Consider the following 22,221-nt stretch of genomic DNA (forward strand, 5'->3'; position numbering starts at 1 on the left):
CTGAAAGAGATTTTTTTGCTTTAGACATTCCCTGGTGAAGAAGAACCATGTTACAATAACTACTTTGAAATATAACAGACATCTCAATTTAGGGTGAGTCAGACACAACCCACCCGTTGCTCTTTTTTTTTATGAAAATTTGAGTTCACACTTACATCATGCTGTCCAGTCTCCACTGAAGCCAACAGCAAAATTCTCAGCCCTTCATCCCTGATTCCCCAATTTTATATTTGCTTAAATATTGTCTGACATGAATACAGTTGACATTGTTATATTTAAATTCATAATATTATGACTGCAATTAGCAGTATCATTTTGAAGGCTGTGTTTTACAAAGGACAGATTAGCAACAGGCTAATAACTGGCAGAGCTGATCATCTCCACATTCCTCTGTATATATGAGAAACAGTCTGTTGTTCAAATCAGACTCAAAACCACCAAAGGACTTTGTGACATCCTTCAGCCATTGGGTTTGTTACCTGTTCCTTATGTCCACCAGTCAGAGATGTAGAAGGGAGTCTGAAATTCCAGCAGATTTTTCAGATGTGACTCTGAGCAGTTGTTGTACAGAAGTAGTGGCGCAGGGGGGAAGGCCACAGGCTTGCTGTTTGCATTCCAGCCATCTCCACAGAAGTGTTTGTTACTTGTTTATGACACAGCACATCATGTTGTCAGAACCACAGCATTTGCAAGTGCCTGTCACATCTGGAAGTGATCAGAAGCTGTTGGGTGAACTAATCTTTGAAAATGTGGCCCTGTGATCCAAAGACTTGCATTTAGATCCTATGTATCTGTAAACTGGTAGTTTATATTTCATGTAAGTTGGATACTTGACAGCTCCCTGTGGAACTGCGCTGTCATTATCACTTTTGATTTACTTAAATACTCACATAAGGACTTCAAAACCTACTTTAGTGTTTTGTTTTGTTTTGTTTTGTTTTGTTTTGTTTTGTTTGTTTGGGGTGTTTTTGTTTGTTTGTTTTTGTTAAGTAGCAGGTGCCTGTGTATCTTTATGTGTTTTCTGTCCACATGCCCAGGCTTGGGATGGGCCAGTCTCTACGTAGAGTAAAAGAATTGACCACCCAGCCCCTTGTTCTGCTATTCCTTCAGTCCCTGGTCTTGACACTTACTAGTTTAGATGTTCTCTCTCTGGCTCCTGGAGTGATTTTCTCCAACCAGCTGCCTTTCTCCTTGAGAAGATGGGAAATATCTATTCAGACACCACATTGCCTCTTTCCAGATACTTCCTCCAGTGACTGGAGTGTAAACCATGAGCCAAAGTTGCATCCCATCAAAACTGTGGCTGTCACATTAGGATAGCCCAGAAAAGATATCTGAAAGGCTGGGATCCAGCTGGCCAGAAGGTATTATTCTGCATAGCTTTGCCTTTTGTGTGTACATTAGTCTGTTATATCAGAATGGAACAGTTTCCCATATAAAACTATCATTTGCTTTCATCAACTCAAACCTATTTTAAACTTGAGAGTGGAGACATGATGTGGAAAAGGAGCATATGGGAAAAAAGTGCCTCCTGTTACTTTTTCAGTGTCAGCCTGCCTGTTTCCCTACTCTGAATCTGTGTTTTGTAGTTGAACAATCTGCGGGGCATAGAGCATGTGAGCTGGAAGTTTATGCTGAGGTAAATAACTTAGTAAGTTCCACTCCCCCTGATTTGTCTTGACTTTTACTTATTTGTTTTAACCATTGTTGGCTTTGGACAAGTCAGCTACATGTCCAACAGAGGAATGCAGAAATGGCTCCTAGGTATTCTATATTTTATCCAAAAGTGTGGAAATTCAAATTAACTTTGCATTGTCTTTTAATTGTGACAGGGAAATGACATTCATTCCCAATAAAAGTCAGAAAGCAGTGAAAAATTATTATAATGTGGCTGACTGAACAGCACTAGAATAGACAGTTTTCTGTGGTTTGCTGGAAACCACATTAAATAACATTAAACTGTTACTGTTTTTTATTCATTACTGTTAAATAACATTAAACTGAGAAATAAAATGTCTCAGTCAATCAGAAACTAGGGAAGCCATGCAGTTACTGGCTTTTAAGCAAATAATAGTTTTCAGCAAATATGTAGCACAACAATCCAAGCTGTCTAAATTAATTGGTGTGTTTAATCATCACAAGAGCAAAGCTAAACTTCTCACTTTCAAGCACAAGAAGAAAATACCAGTTTTTCTTTTCCGACAAAAAATAAACTTGAATTTTTAAGCAATTCTCTTTCACAGTATTTAGTCATAACTCCTCACTAGAGTCACAAAGAACAAATACATATATCCTTTTCAGTAAAAAAATTAGTATCAGCTTATTGCTAAAACAATAGTCATACACTAGATTAACAGAATCTTCAACCTTTGGCAGTTGTTCCTGTGGTGAGAAAAGAGGGAAGCATAGATTTAATAAAGACAAAAAAAAAAATCTGACACCTAATTGTTAGGAAGCACAGAGAAGCTCAAGGTGGCCCAGGGTCAAAAAAGGGAGGGTGATAGCAAAAGCTTAACTGGGGAAATGGGAATGGGGGTGGGGAAGATGCTGCAGTGCTGTTAAAAGAAATGTCTTTTTCTTTAGCTGTGAATGGTGTAAGAGGGCAAGCTACAATGCCGGCCTTTGTCACCAAACCTGCTGGCCCACTTTCTCAGCTGAGCCCTCTGCATCAAGTGCATCCCAGGCACTGACACTGTCTGCCTGTCAGACAGCTCCTGTAAAGCAATACTGTCTGCAGGAGGGTTTTTTCTCCTGGTATTAGGTTTGAATAGCCAAGTGAAGAACAATAGGCAGGAAAGCAAAACTGAGATACAATCACAACTTGTGCCCTTTTATGCCCCAAAGAATTACCTAAGGAGTCCCATCCTCTGTAGGACAAGCAGTTTATTTGAGATCAAAAAACTCTTGAACAAAATCAGGCGCTTCTGAATTTTCCCCAAATTATTGTTTCTCTCCACAGTGCAGTTATTGCAATATTCTTTTCCTATGAGCTTGAACTCATGTGCTGGGAAGCTGCATGGTGATACTCAAGCTTGTAATGAATAGTCCATAGAGAGTCTAGTACAGCCCTTACTTTATACTTACAGTTTTGCAAAGCTCAACCTTGTGATTTTCTTTTTTTTTTTTATTACCTATGTGGTATTCCTTAACATGGTAGAAAAACCTGGATGTTTTAATTCTTTGTTTCACTAAGGCTCCCTCTCTTTGATACTCTCTGTCTGACATTGGTTGTAGATTGATGTAAATATTTTTATTTTTGAAATATGAATGTGATTTTACTTTTGCCTCTTTGCATTATTTTTTAATATGAATGTTGACACTGTACTTCCAAACACATAAGAAACAGACATTATACAGCTGTAATCCACCTCCTATCCCCAAATGATTGCAAAAAGGTAAGCACTTGTTTTCTGTATTGCTAAAAAAATAGTAATAAAATAAAACTCTGAGGAACATTTGCTGGTTTTATAAATGAAAACATTATTTTACTTTTTTCTTAGAACTGTATTGCTTTACAAGTTAAGAAAGGAGGCCTCAAGGAGAGCAAGAAGGAGATCTTGCTAGTGTCCGGTATTATTATTTGTTTTTAAATCTGGCAAGCTTCCAGAACTTGTGTGTTGGAGGAGCAGCTTTTGGGATATTGTGCCTAGAATAGCAAAAGTTCTGCTATTTTGGCTGTCTGCTAAGCTTAAGAAGATCTATAGGTGGGCTTGATGAGCCAGGGAAAACAAGAGGGGTAGTTGTCTAAATGGAACAGATTTATTTCATTGGTTGTGCTCTTCCTTCCTTACCTTTCACAGTGACAAAAAAAAAAAAAAAGAAAAAGACTGCCATAAACAGTGTAAAAGCATCTGGAAAAGAAAATATAACTTTTATTTTGGGGTTGATGAAATTATTGGAAATATTACTCATTTGAGGAAGTTTTTTTGGCTGTGTGTTTTGTTGCAGTATTGGCGAAGATCTTCTGTGAAAAGATGTTGGGAAGTTTTTTGTTGTGTATGCATTTAAACACGTGTTTTTGTCTATATTGAGCACCAAAGAATTATTATAAGATTGGATGTATCTGTGTGTCAGTGTACATGAATTTGTATACAACTGTATATTCCCTGGAAACCTGTCCATCATCCAGAATCTCTCTCTCTTCACCTTCTTTCTTATTGTCCACTGTAGCCTTTGAAGGTTTGGTGTAACTTCTTTTTAATTGCATTATTTACAGTTCTTGTAGGTGCAAGTAAACATGAAAAATATCTGGTCTAACTATGAATGTAATTTGAAAAAAAAAAAAACAAACCAAAAACCAAAAAAAACCCACCAAACACGCAAACCCAAAAACAAATCCCCAAAACAGTGAAAAAACCTTTATAATTGTGGTGTTATCTAAATTACCAATTGTTTTAAACTTTGTTGCTGATTTTATGTAGATTGGACAAATGACATTTGTGCATGTGCATCTATTTTAATTGTTTTTGTCAGAATAAAGTCTTGTCTTGTATGTGCTAGTTCAGACTGCATATTAAAGAGAGATGAGCTCACTTGTCCTGTTCAGAACATGGCTGAAAGCTCTGCCTAAAAAAAAATCTATGTAGGAAATGGAAAAAAAAAATAATCTACTTGTCTTCAAAACAGTGTAGTTGGTCTGAGAACTGAGCTGATACCAGTAGGAAACAGATTTAGCCAAGTTTGAACAGTTCTGTTACACAACCTTCCTATTGCACCAAAATTTAATTTGAAATAAAGGGAAAGTTTGCTGAATTTCAGAATCTCCAGGGTAGCTGATCACTTAAATGTACAAGACTCCACGTTTCTGTGAGAAAGATGGAGTGTTTAAGAATTGGTGTTGCAACAGAAGAGATACTAGAAAAGCAGGGGGGAAACCAACCTAACAATAATAGTAATAGTAATAGTAATAGTAATAGTAATAGTAATAGTAATAGTAATAGTAATAGTAATAGTCATGATAATATGTCTTTTTGTCTCAGTGAAGTTTAGTGAGATTCTGCTAAAGAAATGTATGTGGCAAATTTCCTGTAAAAGACTTCTAAATATTTTTTTTTTAAATTTGATGTCATGATTATTTACCAACTGAATTGAATTATTCACTTTTAAATAGCCTCCATCTAGTCTTTCAGTTCACCTGTAATTTGAATTTGCTTCAAATGCTGAACAAAGGAAATGGTATTTGTAAATTGTTCTGGTTAGGCTGGGATTTGAAGTTTTTTGTTTTCATGTTACAATATTTATTCTTTTATAAATCTTTGATAAATTATTTCATACTTTTGATCTTGTTGGTAAAAAGGTTTGAACTCGATTATGAAGCAAAAAGTTTTCATTTTAAAGTATCATCTTTTTCAAGAAAATTATGTAAATATGTTCTGCTTGTAGAATTAAGAAATAATCAATGGAGTTACAAGTTGTGAAAGGACTCAGCTCTCAGTCCACCTTAATAATAGTTAAACTGGAAATGCAGATGGATAACACAGTTATAGCAACCCAGATTTTCTGAAAATAAATTTTATGTCTGCAGTGCACAAATGAATATGTGATTGTAATGAAGGGAGGGAAAAAAGAGGAATTTTAAAAACAACTGTAGAAGCGAGGCTTGGACTTTTTGCCTTTAAAACAACACAAGTGTAAGCTATACAGAAATAGAGATGCAGTTGGCACATGGGGCAATCATGATTAGTCCTACTTACACCTTCTGTGCGAGGTTGGGTTATGGTGCTGGGCTGTGAACTATGGTGGTCTGGGTGGGGCACGAGTTCTGTCAATCCACACTTGTAAAGATGGGACAGAAGAGGGTGGAATTTGTCTCTTTGGATGCTGTTCTTTAATTCACTTCTGAGCATAGGCTAACCCTTGAAAAGATGTAACTTCAAGCTGGGGAACCGAATATGCTCTAATGGGGAAGGCTCAGAATCCCACACAGATATATTTTTGGTTCAAACCTTCTTCAGTTGGGTAGAGTTGTCCACAGATTAGAGTTAAAGCCCACTGAGATCTGGGAGACTGTTCTGTGAAATGGGATGTTTTAGAGACTTTTCCAGTAAGCCTCTGAAATGATCCACTAAGCATGTGCAAATACCATGTTTCAAAGGCTTTAAGCACAGCCAAAGCAGAATAAAAGACAAATCTGTCTTGCCGAATTCAGATTTTTGCACAGAAGCTGGGAATAATGCAAACCTTCTTCAAACAGTCAAGAGATAATTAAAACTTATTCCTATCCAATCCATTTCCTGATGAAATGCATCTTTTTATGCAATGTAGAATTTTACTTAATTATTCTAAAAAAAGCAGTTTGAGACATTGCAGGAGGGATAAAACTAAAGCTCAGTTATATGCGTGCCAGAGAAACAAAATATGTAAAATAAAATTGTACAGTGCAGTTTTTTAAGCACCTTTAACAAAAAACTTTATTCCACCTAAACCGGAACACACTGCATTTACTAGAGAGCAGTCTTTAATAAATAGCTGCATAAACTTAGAAGTATTAATTACTCCTTCAGAGATTTCTTTCAAACTTTTTTTTTAGTTCAGGAAAGCACATACTGAACCTGAACCTGCTTCTTATTAAGTCAGTGAAAGCAGGACTCTGATAAACATTTAGTTTGACAAAATGAATTCAAGATGTTGGAATTATTTTGTTCATTTTACTAAGTATTTTTCCTGAATCCTCCATTCACTGGAAGATAAGATTTTACTAAGTCTGTTACATCTTCCTGAGAAATTTTAGGCTAAAGGTAAACTAAATATATCCAGAAAAGTGAATTGAAATATATGTGTTACACAGAAGGCAACATGGGCACTTCTGGAAATAAATCACATAGGGATATATTAAAGTAATCCCTGTGCTTGTTCACACAGGATGGAGCACCCAGGATAATGCAATGTATACACATGGTTTTGTGAAAATTTTATTGGTTTGGGTATCCTTTTTATTCTTAATAGACTACCAATAAGTACAAGATGTCTTTTACTCCAGAAGAAAAAATGTCTATTTGTGAAGGCACTACTTTAAAAATACTTTTAGTTAATTAACTTGCCATGTCTCTGGATGGGATGTCATTTTTGTTACAGAAAAATAAATTAGGGCGATAAAAATACTTCTCTGCACAGAAGCTTTCGTGCTGGTTTGGAACAAAATGTATTCATTTTACAAAATTTGATTGTTTATATTCTTTGCCAAGAAAATGAGAGCTAGTGGACCTAGTTTTCTGATTAAAACAAGATCTGATTTGATTAAGAAAACCTGATTTATTTGACTGTGAAAAGTGCTTAAAATGGATACTTCTTAAAAAGGCTAGGTAGTTGAACCAGTGATTTTGCTTCTAAAATGCCATTGAAGTGTTGGCATCTGTGGCAATGATATATGCCTGTCTGAAAAGAAATTGTTGTAACTTTCATGCAAACCAAGGGGAAAAAAGTGTGAACTTTCTAGAGCAGATACCCCATAGGTATCTGTGTGCTGATCATACTTCAACAGGAAATCATGATATTTGAAAGTGCCAAGTGAACACGTGGGGAGCATTACGCTGTATATGCAATGAAACACACATTGTTTATTTTGTGTAGCATTCTTCTGCTCCCTTAAATACATACAAGATGGAAACCCATAGACTTTTTTTAACCTTTAGCTGCTATACTTGTACAGAAACTGCTAAACAAAATCTGACAGACTTGTAAACAACCTGAGTTAATTTTATTTCATCTAACACAGATCACATTTCCAGTAGACAACAAATATAATGCATTGCTGACAGACGTGTAGAAATGTATGTGCAATTAGATGAAGAAATTGGGTTCAATGCAATTCAAATCTCAGTTTGTGCCTTTGCATTTCCTTGAATATGGCTGTAAAATTCTTACCTGCTGATGCATGGCCTGCAGCAATACCAGTTTTTTCCTGCTCATCCAGAGTGCTGCTGGGCAGGCTATCCTACCACTGGCTTAGCCAGTGCATGTTATTCTTGACCGAGTAAATGGGATTCTTTGCTTCATGTGGCTTTGCGTAAAGCTTCCATTTATTTTCCCAGCTGAGATATACTATTTCCTATATTTCCTTGAATATATTCAAGGCATGAAAGCTCTGAATCTTTGTCTTGGGTTAAATGAATGTAATGTGAGGGATTAAATCATCCAGGAGATCAGCAGAATTAGGAGTAAAAAAGCCAGATAATTTCGTTTTCTGGAGGGGAAAAAATCCAGATTCAGCCAGTGGACCCATATTTGATGGAAAGATGGTGGGGTTTTGTTAGTTTGTTTTTCCACAGAGGAGGATCTGTGGAGCACAGAAGATAGGCAGTTTCAAAGTGAAACTTGAAATATATTCTTACTATGTTGGGTGTTGCCCTTAATGATTTGCCGTTGATTGTCCTGGTCAGAATATGAATACCTGGGAGCTGTTGTTGTTACTGAACCATTCCAACTGTTCATCCCTTTCCTCTCCTTCTCAGCCTTCTACAATGTAATAAGGCTTTCACATCCTTTGTAAGTCAATCTTTCTGTTGGCCTTTGGAGTATACATATGGTAGATCATTCTCTTGTTACACATGGGCTGGAAACTTTGCTTATATACAGCAAAATTGCTTCTCTGGGGAAAAAAAATCTGTGTAATTAATATATAAATGAAGAAGGAGTAGGCGAGTACAGACTGCAAATTGGATTGCAATTACTGGTCTAACAAGAAATGTTCCTTGTCTGCTCTGTCTTTGTCTGAGAGAGGCAGATCTGCTGTCACTGCATGAAGGCCATCTACAGGCCCCCAGTGTAACTGTGAGGCTGGAATTCATGGCAGCCTAAATCCACTTGAAATTTTGCAAGCTTCCCAGAAATTACAGAGAAGAAAACAAGTATCAAGAGATCCAAGAAGAACATACACATTTGTAGGAGTGAAGAATTTTCCAGATGTACACAACAGTTCTGTTCAGTCACTTGTATGGGCTGTTCCTATAATTCAGTGTGGATGCAGTAACTGCTGCTGGTTGGAATACAGATAATGAGAGGCAGAAGTTCCTGTTTCAGCTTTCTTATGCACAAACTCTGCGGTGTGCTTCAGGGGAAGTTTCATAAGCCTGGGTCACTTCATAATATCTAAAGGAAAAGTGGGACATAGTGGGACTGTTGCTTTTAACTACTTTCCTAGGCTTGGTAAAAAGCAAAGATGTCAAATGAACCTGCACTGATTTGTTAATCTGGATGCATTGTAAATTCTCCATGTTAAAAAAAAAATTATGTAGAAAAGCAGATTATTTTAGATACTATCACAGTGCATTAACACTGTCACCTTGTTTTTTAACAGGTCTATGGAAATGCAGGATCTAGCCAGTCCTCATAATCTTGTTGGAAGTAGTGATGCACCAGGTAGTTCCAAACTGGATAAATCTAATCTCAGTAGCACATCAGTCACAACAAATGGAACAGGAGGTAAGTAGAAGACACAGCTGGCACACAGAAAGTTTTGGCTAGTTTTTAGTAATGCATTTCTTACCATAATTTCAAGAATTACCATATACCTGTTTATAAATGCAGCAAGAATGATGAAAAATTGGCAGTCATACAAGTGTAAATTTCTAATTCCAACATCACTTCTTTGATTTGCACCAACCAAAGTAAGAGGCAGAGCTGAAACAAGGTGCAAAGATGAAATAAAGAAAATTTTTGAATGGTTGATTTGAACACCATGTTAAATGTTTGCTTATACCTGTTGGTAATTTACAAAATAAATTGTATTTTCTGTGTCATGCATCCTTGATGAGTAATAATTTACTCTTACACCCTGAGTTACATGCATTTATGTTAAATTAAAATCACTATCAAGAGATGTGCATCAAAATTAGGTAATTTTTTTTCTGATTAATTCCATTTCTTGGGAGGTAATGAAAGTTTGTAATAAAGAGATTGTTAGATTTTCCCCAGCAGTAACTGGTCATTACTGCTATAGGGGATCCTGTAACTCTGCCATGCAACTACAATACAGATATTCCAATGCTTTCAGATAACCAGTGAATGTGCCTGGGAAGGTAACTGAGCTCTGCAAAGAAGGGCTGAACCATATTTTTAAACAGAATCCTTATTCCAGCATAAAGAGAAGAGAAAACTTCCAGCATGCTATTAAAGAACACTAGTAACTGGATGCCTCTATTATATATTATACAATCTGCATAAATAAACCAGTTAAAATAATACCCATAAAACCAATACAGTCCTGTTAAAAGGCTTGACTTAAAGTGCCAAAACACTGCTTTGCCTTGAAGACTATTCATTTACACTGAACAGACATTGGGAGAATGAACTGTTGTACCATTCCTGTTCTCAGGAGACAACATGACTGTGTTAAATACTGCAGACTGGTTGCTGAGTTGCAGTACTCCCTCCTCTGCAACAAGTATGAGAGACCCTGGTACAGTGCATGCATGTGTGGTGTGTCTCCATGACTGCTGTGTGACATCTCTCTCCACTTGCTCCCCTATTTTCTTCTGCAGTTTGAATGTTCTCATGGGGTTCCCCCTCATCCCGAGCATTTTTTTCCTACCCTTTCTCAAAAGCTTTTCCCACAGCCAGAAAACTGTTAGGAAGTTGCAACAAGCAGTTATCTTACAATGCTTTGAAAGCCATTTGATGAGCAAGGAGAATTTAACCCGCTTATAATTAGCTGAGCTGTCTACATGCTCTGAGTGACTGGGATTGTCTTGTGGTGTTCAGCATTGCTGGGAATTGCCAGTAGTCAGCACTGGTGGAAACCAGACTGATGGAATTTTCACAGAATGCCCATTCGCTTTTCTTTTGTTTTTAAGTAAAGCATTGCATGATTACCTGAGTGCAAGTCAAAGCTGACAGCATTGTTCTTACTCCTACTAAGACTTTCATTAGTAATCAAAGCTTATGTCTAATGTGCTGCCACATGTAACTTGCCACTTTACAAAATTTTGGCCAAATTTTCCAAGCTGTTGTTTTCATTTATGAGTTTTCTGACATGTATTATTAATTGTCAGAAGTTGTAAGGAATAATAATAACTCTATATCTGACATCGTTACAGTACATGTGGGATTAATCATAGATGTAAACATGCATCACTATGTTTCTCTACAAGTCATTACAAAGGTGCTTAAGTTGTGCAGGTTTGGACTAAAGTTAGGAAGATTTCAAAAACTTGTCCTTTTAAAAAATCCCTCCGAAGCAGCTTGCCATTTGTAAAACATATATGCAAAGAAAATTTACCAAAAAAAAAGTTGACTTGAGCACAAAAAATCATTTGCACTAGAATAAGTTGTTCCATGTGAATGCTGCTGCTGAATTACAAGATTTTAAGTTTAAGGAAGACTGAGATAACTTGGGCTGTCTCCTCTTTTAACTGTTCAGCATGTTCAGGTAAATGTGGAAGGTAACAATTTAAGTATTAATTATTAGTAGTGAGGAAATACAATGTGTTAGTTGTATTAAATCTGATTTCCATAGGCAGTAGAATATTTAGAATTGTGCTTCTGGTTGAGTATGTTCCCAGGAAAACTCTTAAGGCTTGCTAAAAGAAAGAGGAGAATCATTCTATGACAAGCTGTGTGGTTTATTGTTTTACATGAGCTTTTAAAATCAGATTTGTTTGCTGTAACTTCTGTTGCACTTACTATGCTCCTTCTTGCATAGTATTAGCACCTCTTCCCCCTAAAACTCTGCATTCGTTTTCAGTCTTTAACATAGAGGAATGCTTTAGAGAAAATAAAAAAGTGGTCAGCAGAATAGCAGTCATTCTGATCAGCTAAGTCCTTTCATCAAGGTCTATTGTAGAAGCTGTTGCTTGTTGGGAGCTGTATTCTGAGTTAACCTTAAATAATGAAGTTTGGACGAGATCCCTGGAGGTCATTTGGGCCAAGAACTGCTCAGAGCAGAGCCAACATTGCTGTTAGATCATGTCACTCAAGACAGCATTGAATTTTCCTCCTACATCTAATTGGATTTTTCCCTTAGTGCAGCTTGTATCTGTTCCCACCTGTTGTTTCCCAGGGCACCTTTTGAGGTGAGCGTGCCTTTGTTCTTTGCCATCTTTGCATCTTCCCATTAGATAGCTGCAGGCAGCAATTAGCTCTCCTCTCACCCTCCTCTTCCTAGGACAGAACAAGCCCAGCTTCTTGGGTCTCCTTGTACACCACGTGCCCCAGCACCTGGTGATGTTGGTAGCTCTGCTCTGTCACTGTGTTGTCATGGTCTAAGCCCAGCTGGCAAATAAGTAGCACATAGCTGCTTGCTCTATTCCATTTGAAAGCAGAACACGGGCAGTCTTCACTGCTAGCAGCACTCAAATGTATTTCCAGTAAGAGGTCACTTTTCATTTTATTTTGACTTTTTCAATACATTAAACAACAAAAAAATTAGTTCTCTTAAACTGATGTTAGAATATTTTCTTTTTCCTTGGTTAGCCTTGTGCTTTTCCCCTTTATTTAATGACATACAGCACAAAGAAAAATAGGTCATAGTAAAAATCTCCAGTTACACTAAGGAAGGACCTTGATGAATTCCTTACTGTCATGAAATCTGAATGCAAAAAAGTAGAACTGTTTAAAGTCAAGCACATATAAAAACTATTTCTATAGGTATTTTTCAACAAAACTCAGGGCAAATATAATGTTTTTCCTCAACTTAAGTACAGGAGAGAGTTTCTTTTGTTTTAGATTATTTGCTTGACAGGGAAAGAAAAAAGATTGTGTCTACTCATGCTGATGGCAGTGCAGCGCAGCTGGCATTAAGCAGAACTAGACACAATTCTAAGTAAACATTTCAATTCGTGACTGAAGTTTTTGTTAAATATATCAGTTAAACATATACTGTCTTCTTGAATGCAATACTGAACATTTGTAGCTCACTATGGACAATAGTGAAATACCTTCTTGAGCAGAAAAAGACAAAGGTGCTAAAAATTACTTTTTTCATGTAGGTAGATGCCCAGACTTTGCAGAAGTACATAGAGGCATCCGTATGTAGTAATCAGGAAAAAAATTAATTTACATACTTTTGATATGTAAATTAATGTTTACTTCAGGCAAACTACATGTTCCACATGACTGAGAGGTTTAATGGAGGCCATCATTTTGTAACAAATGGCCCTTAAACTTTTTCTTGATATGTGTTTTATTGATGTGATGGAAATGAAATCACATCCTTCTCAAATAATTATAGAAATGGGAATGACTCATTACTCTATTGCTCTTAAGAACTGCTTTTTTTTTCATTTTGGGTCGTTTTTGTCAAAGCTTTTTTTTTTTTTTTCCTAATTAAAAAGATAATAGCTAGCAAAATGAGGAGTGCACGACAGCTTGAAAAACTGTGGCTAAAAATTCTTCCCTAATGATTCCATATTGAATTAATACCCTGCTGCTTGCAGGGAGACTATTTGGACATGGTAGTTTTATGAAAGAGAAACAATAGTGAAAAGAGGTTTACATTCAAAAGACACACATTCAAAAAGTTTTTAATCTCAGACAGTAGATGGAAAGATACAACTGTATAACTGAAACCAGAAGGTACTACTTGGTTTGTTTGGCACTGGTGCACCAGTAATGCTGCAGGGCATTCTACCAGTCACAGAGACAAATGCATCCCTATTTCTCCTGCTTGATCCAAACAGGTGTCCCTCTGACTTCAGCACAGGTCACTGGTATAGTTATAGACATCAGCAGCATCCCATGTGACTTCCTGAATTAAGATCCATTAGGCAGAGTGACTGGAAATGGGATGTGATTTTGTAGGAGAGGTAGCTCACACAGGGCTTGTCACAGGCAGCTTTACTGGTAGCTGTGCGATTTCTAATGAGCAGCTCACGGTGCTCACAGACACAGGGAAGAAATAGCAGAATGGGTCTGTCAATGTTGTTCTGGACATTTTTCCCATGAAGAAATGAAATCCTTTATTTATCTTATGCACTGCCTTTTCCTCTGCAGACTGTATGAAGGATGGTGAGCTTGAGGGCAGTTCAGGCCATACTTGGACTGAATCAACCTCTGGAAGTACCTCTCTGTCTCAGCTAAACATAAAGGGAGATCAGTGGGCACTTTTTATGTGTTTGATTTAGGTGACTTGAATCTGTGCCACAGTTTTTAAATACATTGCCAGCTCAGAATATGAAATTCCCCCCTTTCCCTTGCTGCTGCCAGTGCAGTCAGACGTGGATGCAGTGATGTTGACAGATGAGAGCTTTGGTCAGCTTAGCTGAGGCATCTCAGAGGCGTCAGGTAACGAGCTGGCAGAGAACGCCTTTCCTTGGAGTATGTTAGACCTGCCGGGGGGCTCTGCCAGGCTGGCTGTCACAGCAAAGGCTTCTTCACAAATCCCAGGCTGTGCCCTCGGAATTTGGATACCTGGCATGCAACTGTGGTAGTTGCTTGTGCAGGTCTTCATTGCATCTTCACTCTGTGGCCCTGGGCACCAACCTGTGATATCCAGAAGCATGTGATGAGTGGCCATGCCCAGCCCTGACTGACCTTCATGCAGAAATTGGGTTAATATGTTGAGGCTTCCACATTTGCCAGTCATACAGGCTAATATAAGCTGCAGTGCATTCTCTACCTCTGTTTCTTACCACATCAACTGGATGGGTGGTTCCCAAATTCCATTACAAAAATCCATGCCAAATGTTCTGTCCAGGTAACATACTTAATTACAAAAATCTGTATTGCTTCTGTGGTGCTTTTTGTGCTTTCAGTTACAGCTTGGATGGTAAGACTGCATGATGATGCCTAAGAAATAAATTTGAGTTCAGAGTAGACTAAGCTGTTTGGTAACCTCTGATTAAGAAGCTGACTTGTCATGGCTGTCATTTGTGTCCTGCTCTAGTTCTTTGGCTTTTTTTTCTTTCAAATTTCTCTCTTCAGTTACGAAAAATTGCTTGTTGGTGGCCTAGCTCAAAAAGGCCCCCACAGACTCTGTAAAAGGGGAAGGGGAAAGGCAACATGCTGGCACTGTGAAAGTAATTTCCTCCTGTATTATCATGAAACCATATTATAATTGTTTTACTTGTCAGGCAAAACTGTTTTTGTTACGTGCTACATCCCTTGACAGCTAATGTTTCCTTCCTCTATGCTACTCTTAGGATATTGTTAGAATCAATTAAATTTATGTTGAAATCACCCCCAAAGATATTCCAGTGCTAAAACCAGCAGCTGGATGAATGCACAGGTACAGAGCTGTGTAGATAAATGGGCATTCCTGTCAGATTCCTGTTGATTGTCTCAGTATGGTGCTAGAGCAAAGGTTGAAGCTGTTGCACGTGTGCTTGTTTGAGCTGGACTACCAGTAGTGAGACTGGCATGAGGACTCCAGTACAAATCTAGAAGTAAAATCTCATGTCTACTTACTCTTCTATGTAGTGTCTCTTCTTGCAGTCAAAACAGAACCCATGAACAACAGTGAAACAGCAACAACAACTGGAGATGCATCGCTTGACACGTTTACTGGGTCAGGTAAAGCCATAATAAAATGACGTTTGGTTAGATGCACATTAATGCAGCATTTAATAACCATCATTAATGGATTTTTGCATGGAAGAAATCTTTACGAAGCTACTATAAATATTATAGTATTTTTACATGAGGTGTGATCTTAAAGAATGCCTAATAATGATGCCTTAGACCACTGCTGTTTGCAAAAGTCTCAAAATAATACTGTTATTATGGTACTGTAGATCTTTTTTCTCAGCTTTAGTCTTGTATGATATTAGAAAAAAAATGGGATTGTATTTGTAACAGCCATGCTAATTTGAGCAGTTTCAAATCTTAAGGTTTATACCTCAGTGCTAATCCTTTTAGTCCTATTAGCAGTGTGTTAGTTTATCACTGACCAGATTGCCATGTTAGTCTCTTTCCACTGGGATGAGCTACTTTCTTTCCAAGAAAATGGTTTTACTTTAAATAATAGGCTTCAATTACTTCTCAAAAAATTTAAACAAACAGTGATTTAAGTAGATCCCTAGAAATTATTAAAATGTGATGAACTGTGGAAAAGTACAGATAATCAGCCTTCTAATAATTAAGTTGCATCCTGCTTATAATAATATAAAAAGGAGAGGAGGGAGAATAAGTTCTGCATCTGGAAATAGGAGTTCAGTAATGGCCTGACTGAAATGAAACACCAAAGCCATGAATCACCACTCCACACTGATGCTACTGTTACTTTGGTAGACTTAGGAAGTCAAGCCCTATTTAAAATGTTTTGGAAATCACAATGTTTCTGTGTAATTAATTTTTTTAATCGGGTCTTGGAATTGTCTTTTAGCCATCAGTTAAACCCAAAAGTTAATTATTCAGAAAAGTATTTATAACTAATTTGATGTCTGAAGAAAAGGTGTTTTGTGAGATTGAAAGCATTTACTATTTCTGATTAGAAAAATGTCCTCATTTTAATTTTCATTGTCCTCATTATAGTTATACTGAGAGGGACCTCACCCTAAAGGCTAAAAAGTTCCATAAAAATTAAATAGTCTGGGCTAAAATTTAGCTTTTCTTTTTCACTCTGTTTTCACTCAGTGCTAAAATTTTATTAGTAATGATTACAAATCATAAAATATCCAACTCTATATATGATTTTTTTTCATTGTTGGTGAAGTTTTATCAGCTTCTACCATGTATTTAAGGCAGCTGAGTTTTATTCTATGGCTAAGGCAACATTGGAGTGCCAAGAATTGCAGCCTTCAGCTCAGGTTTAGATAACTAACAGCTTGATTTCCCCAGGTGCCACTCACCCATCAGCTTCTACTGACTTCAAAAGAAGTCTTGAGATCTCTACACTTTGGATGTTTGGAAAGTTGGTGCCTCAAAAAAAAAAAAAAAAGACAAAAAAAGGCAGGAATTTGAGCCTTGCATAATCCTTTTTTGCCTGTTAGCCACCTGTGTACTCAGAAGAAATACGAACCTGATTCTCAGTTTAGTGCACAAACTCAAGCAGTAACTGAGTACAGTCATTCTCAGTGGGAAATCAATAGTCTGCCTGGCTGGGTGACGTGCAGTCTTCATCATCAGAGCGAGACGCAGAGCTGTCCTGATAATGCACTCAGCCTTTCATAAGGATTGGATATGTTACTTTTGTGCTTGCCTTTTACTTGTACTCCCAAATCAGACCATTTTTTTCCTCTAATTTTATGGGAGAAGTGCTAAAGAGCGGTAAAAACTCAGCAAAATCAGGATTTCTCTGAGTTTTTAGCCCAACTGGTAAGTTGGGAAGCTTAGTGGGTTGCCAAAACCAGTAAATGCTGACTAGTAGACAGATATTGTTTCACATGAGCCACCTGTGACTGAAAAAATGCATAGCAAAGCCCAGCGCTGAACAGTTTGGTTTTTCCTGAAAATGAGGGACATATATGTGTTGCTCCCAACCATGGCAAAGTCATGGTGCCAGCATTTCTCTGTATTTTATGAAATGAGACATGGGGAAAAGCGAACTCATGGTGCTGAGATGCATTTGGGAGTCTGCCATGCAGAAATCCTCTGTTTCAAACGCTCTAACCAATAAAATTTATTTCCCTGCTCCAAAGGCAGTCAAAACACGTGACCTGTCCTGGAACTGAGCAGAAAGCTCAACGAGCCATGTGGGGTGTAAAGTAGACATCTCTGTCCCTAATGACCAGCTGTAAGTGATGGTCAAACAGATTGTGTCAGGTATAGGACAGGAGAGACAGACTGGACTTTGCAGAAAACTGATTCTGTGAACTGTTGATTGAAAAGATAAAGCACATAAAACTCTTTAATTTAGAGTGGCATTTCTCCTGGGATTGGCAAGGCCCTGTTCAGGGCTGCAGCTCATGCTCAGGGCCCTGGTCCCCGTGTGCTGGAGAGCTGCCCCTGGGAGAGCCTGTGCCCCTGGGCATGGGTTAGCCAGGTGAGGAGTCACGTTGCGCACCCCCCTTCCTCCTCCTTCTTCTTCAAAGAGCAGCAGATGGTAACTAGTGTCCTCAGTTTGCAGCTCTGTGATTCTGCAGCACACTCCCACTGCAGTGGGCATTCACAGGACTGAGAGAGTTGCGCAGCCCTAAACTGAGAGTTTCATGCACTGTGAATTTGTTGCAGCTGCTGTACTGTAATACTGTGTATACAGTGCTTACAATAGCGGATTAATTTGAGAACTGTTTTAATCATTTTAGTAGAGTGGAGAGAGAGGTATTTGATGTTCTCATTGTTTTTACTTAGTATTTATTACACACAGGGTATAGAATACAGTTTATAGGTATAGAAAACAATTTTCTGAAGGCTATGAAGGTGAAGTTAGGTAATGTCACTGCTGTTTGACCTACTTTTGATTCCCTTGTGCATAGAGATTGTGATGTTACTTAAGTGAGGTCCTTTTAACCTAACCTTTTTGCACAGAATTTTCCAGACGTGTAACGAAAATATACAAAACTCCAGCCCATATTAATATACTGAACCCAACACATGCTATTGAAACAGCTATTGATCATTTAAATCCTCCACAACTACCTTGGCCATTTGAACTAAGAGAGTAACTGGTAAGAGCTGACTGTCAGCTTGCCCCCTCTGTGAAACAACGTTAATGGCAGCTGGAGAGATCAAGGGTCTTATACCTGCCCTGAAGGGCATTCCGCTGTTAATTTCAAGTAGTGAAGTCTTAGGAATATTTGAATTTTTCAGAGAAGAAACAATTTTGTTTTGTTTTGTTTTGTTTTTTAACATAAGCACCACAAAAAAACCATTTAGCCCCGTTCATATAATGCCCATGTAAAGCCCCATAGGACCTGCCTCCACCATCTCCTCCACTGCCAGCAGTCCTCAGAGAAGGCATGTCAGGAGGTTATCCAGCAGCCAAAGCTGTTAAAGTTTGATGACCCTTAGAATCAGCAGTTTCATCTGTGAGATACAGGTGTGGTTTGCAGGCTCCACTCAGTCACAGTGTTCTCTTATGATAGGCCTTACACCCTGAAATGTTTCTCAGACATCTCACAGTGTAAAATGTAGTGGGCAAATTGCAGGGACAAGCTACAGAGAAACAGTGAAAAGAATGCATTTTTTAGTCTTGCCTCTTTTTCTTCTTTACAACTGGATTATCAGGGAAAACTGGGGATAAAAATGAGGAAATTTAAAACCAGACACATTCCAAAAGTATTTTATTTTCTTGTCTGAATTTTAAAAATAAGGTAAATGCAGAAAGAATAAAAAGGCAAACAGTTTTTGCTGAAAAGTATTAGGTTTTGATAGCTCAAGTGATTTAAATGAATAGTAATTAATTTTTTTGTAGTTTACATAAGGTGGCATGGCATGGTAAATGTGCTTTAACCAAAGTGATTAATTGATTGAGCTCTCATCCAGCAAATGATGAGACAAACAGTGAAGCAGTATGGCTAAAATGATCCGATAAGCCGATAATGGATCACAAAAGTTCCTTGCCCTGAGAACCACCAAGGTCACTCTGCTGCTATTGCTTGTCTTCAGAAAGGTCACAGAGCTACAACAGGGAAGATTAATTACTCATCAACCCTGAAATAACCAAGAGCATTCTTTGGAGTTCTATGAACCAGTTACATTGATAGAAACAGCTATAGGTTTGTCTGACTCTGAGAATAGCTGCCTGCACATGTAGCAGATTGCTCTAAACCACGGAAAGGCATTCTCAAAAAAACCCTCAAGAACAATATTCACACAAAATAAAACTTAGCAGATTTCCATTACAGGCAAACCCTCAATATATTTTCAAACAGCAACTCTTTTATGAAATCTAATGGCACATGTTTTAAAAGTTATTATCCAATTCTTTACTTTCAAGCCATACTTAACAGCACATTTTAAAAAGAAGTTAATTGTTTTTCTTCTACTGTATTTTCCTTTTAAGTTCTACACATTTTAAATGCATTTAAACTATCTTTAAAATATGAAGTTTTCTGTGTGTTCAAAGCAGTAGATCTGAGAGACATTAATTAGGGCTGGATGTAGAAATGTATCATGTTTCATAAAATAGTTAGGGACCTGAACCTATTTGTCACTTATAAAATTCAGAATGTTCATTTCTACTACCATTATGAATAACTCAGGAAGAGGGTACACTTTGAAGTACAACTATGATTGATTAGACTAAAGAAATTCCAGTGCTTCATTGTGTACTACTTTAATCTTTTGAAAAGTGAATGAACAGCAGATGGCCTAATAAAGACACTCTGTATGTTTGCCCAGTATGGATTTGCTCTGAAGGGATTGGTTCAACACTTTAGAGTACATATATTTGGAATACATCTGTCTTAGTCAAGACAGATGGCTAAAGGAAAGGGAAACTTCCAAACACTTGGAATTAATCCAGTGTGAGCCCTGCTTCTGGATGAAATTTTAATGGGTTATGACTATTGTTCTGTTAGCTTTCTTGGAGAATGCAGCTGTGAATATACAGATACACACAATTTGGATGGCTACTGAGCAGGACTGTTTATGCATACTTTAAAATAAAAATGCTGTTGTTAGGGGTTATCTTTTAATTGGCCTGTTTATAAAGAATGTGGCTGCTTTCTACTGCTCAATGCAGTATCTTCCATTACCTAAGATAACTAAAATTAGTCTCAACCATATAAAACATGCTTTTCCTAAATTGAACTTCTTGTTAATGAGGGACTATAAAGGTATGTGTATGTTACCTCAATCCCATGAAAGATGTTAGATCACAAAATTCTTTTTAACTACCCGTTCTAATATAACTTGCAAATTTGAAAGATCCGCAGTGTGTGAATCACAGGTGATGTATGGAATACATGCCTCTGCAATATACTCGGAAATGTGTTAGTCAAGTTGAGAAAGCATGACACACCCATGCTAACTAAAGAGTTCTGCACAACAGCAAAAGATTTAGAAGTTTTTAATTATTTTTTTTTAAGATGTTGTGGTACTGGTGACATCTGCTTCCTTGAAAAGCTGTCCATTTCAATAGGCTTCTCTGTTAATGTTGCTGTTTTAGTTCACACTGTGTGGCTTTGTGGGTCTCATGGTGTTTCTAACTGCTGTACTCTTGTTTTCTGTTTTGCAGTAATAACAAGTAGTGGCTACAGTCCCAGATCAGCGCACCAGTACTCTCCACAGATATATCCCTCCAAGTTAGTGTCTGCACCTCTTCTAGTCTTTCATAGACCTTGGCTGTGGGCAGTTTTGTGGTTTGTTGCAAACAAGTGTTCAGCAGGAGAAACAGAGAAAAAGGAAAATTCTTAAGCCACGGTACTGGCTCCGGTACTGGCTCCCTCTCCAACTTTTTTTTCCTCGTGTGTCTACAGAGTAAGATCCTGCTTCGTGCAGTATTGCTGCACAAGAAACACCCTTGAATATCAGCACACAACAGAAGTAAAATAATCAGACTATTGCATTCTCAGACATCAGCATATTAACAGCATGTGCAGGGAGCATATACAGATATATTTTGGAAAAGTCAGTTTATATATAGAAATCACAATTGCATGCACAAGTTGCATACTGGGGGGGGGTAACCCTGTCCCTGACCCTTCCAAGGCCAGCATTGCCAAACGCTTCCAAACATTCCACAATCATGAACCACCCTTTCCTTGTCCCTCTCCAATATCATAAGATTTAAAAATCAAATAAATTGGATTAGCTTTTAATCTTATTATTTTTAAGCCAATGGATGTTGTTAGAAATAGAAAATTTCTTTGTGCTTATTTTTTGGTGGGGGGAAACTGACTCTTGGGCAATCACACAAATCCAGGAGTGGGAACTTTAGGAGGAAACACCAAAGATGTTGTATGAAACTGCTGCAGTTGGCAGCATATTAGTTTGCTTGTCCTGTGATCAGTGTTGTGCACAAGGGTTCTTGATTCCAGTATGCCATCTGTTTGTTTCCGTTTATTTGATACAGCTATCAGTGTGACTTTGGTACTGAGAAAACATTGAATCAAAATGTTCAAGAGCCAATTAAGCTCTTTCAAGTTTTTTTAACAAATTTGCAATCTTATGATGGTAGCCAAAATTTATTAATACAGAAAGTAGGTGCCTGAAGTAAGAGCCATCATTCCAATTTGAACAGGTTTTGGCAAACTGTATTAGGTACTTTTGGCCAAATACATTACAAGGTTTAATAGAATTTTCAATCTACTGTTACAATTTTTTGGCATCTAAATTAATGAGTAATCCTTTTCTGATAGTAAATGCTGCCAACTGTACTGAATTAATTAGAAAAAAAAATTTAAAATTGGAATCTGAAATTTAGTCATGGCTTTTAATGGCCAGGTTTCAGTTAGCGTAATTCTG

The 22,221-nt window shown here is 37.5% G+C and overlaps 1 protein-coding gene across 20 annotated transcripts in view; it reads left to right on the forward strand.

Annotated features, from left to right (window-relative positions):
• EYA4 (EYA transcriptional coactivator and phosphatase 4) overlaps window positions 1-22,221 on the forward strand; it is a 140,217-nt gene that overhangs the window by 85,614 nt on the left and 32,382 nt on the right. For 11 of the 20 annotated variants that reach the window (XM_038131131.1, XM_038131134.1, XM_038131135.1 and 8 more), the window contains exons 4-7: window positions 9,296-9,420; window positions 10,313-10,396; window positions 15,352-15,444; window positions 20,993-21,059. In XM_038131131.1, coding sequence (XP_037987059.1) covers window positions 9,296-9,420; window positions 10,313-10,396; window positions 15,352-15,444; window positions 20,993-21,059 — 369 coding nt within the window. The remainder of the gene's footprint in view (window positions 1-9,295; window positions 9,421-10,312; window positions 10,397-15,351; window positions 15,445-20,992; window positions 21,060-22,221) is intronic. The other 9 variants (XM_038131139.1, XM_038131146.1, XM_038131138.1 and 6 more) reach the window with 4 other exon arrangements.

Source organism: Motacilla alba, chromosome 3 (assembly GCF_015832195.1).
Source record: "Motacilla alba alba isolate MOTALB_02 chromosome 3, Motacilla_alba_V1.0_pri, whole genome shotgun sequence".
NCBI lineage: Eukaryota > Metazoa > Chordata > Aves > Passeriformes > Motacillidae > Motacilla > Motacilla alba.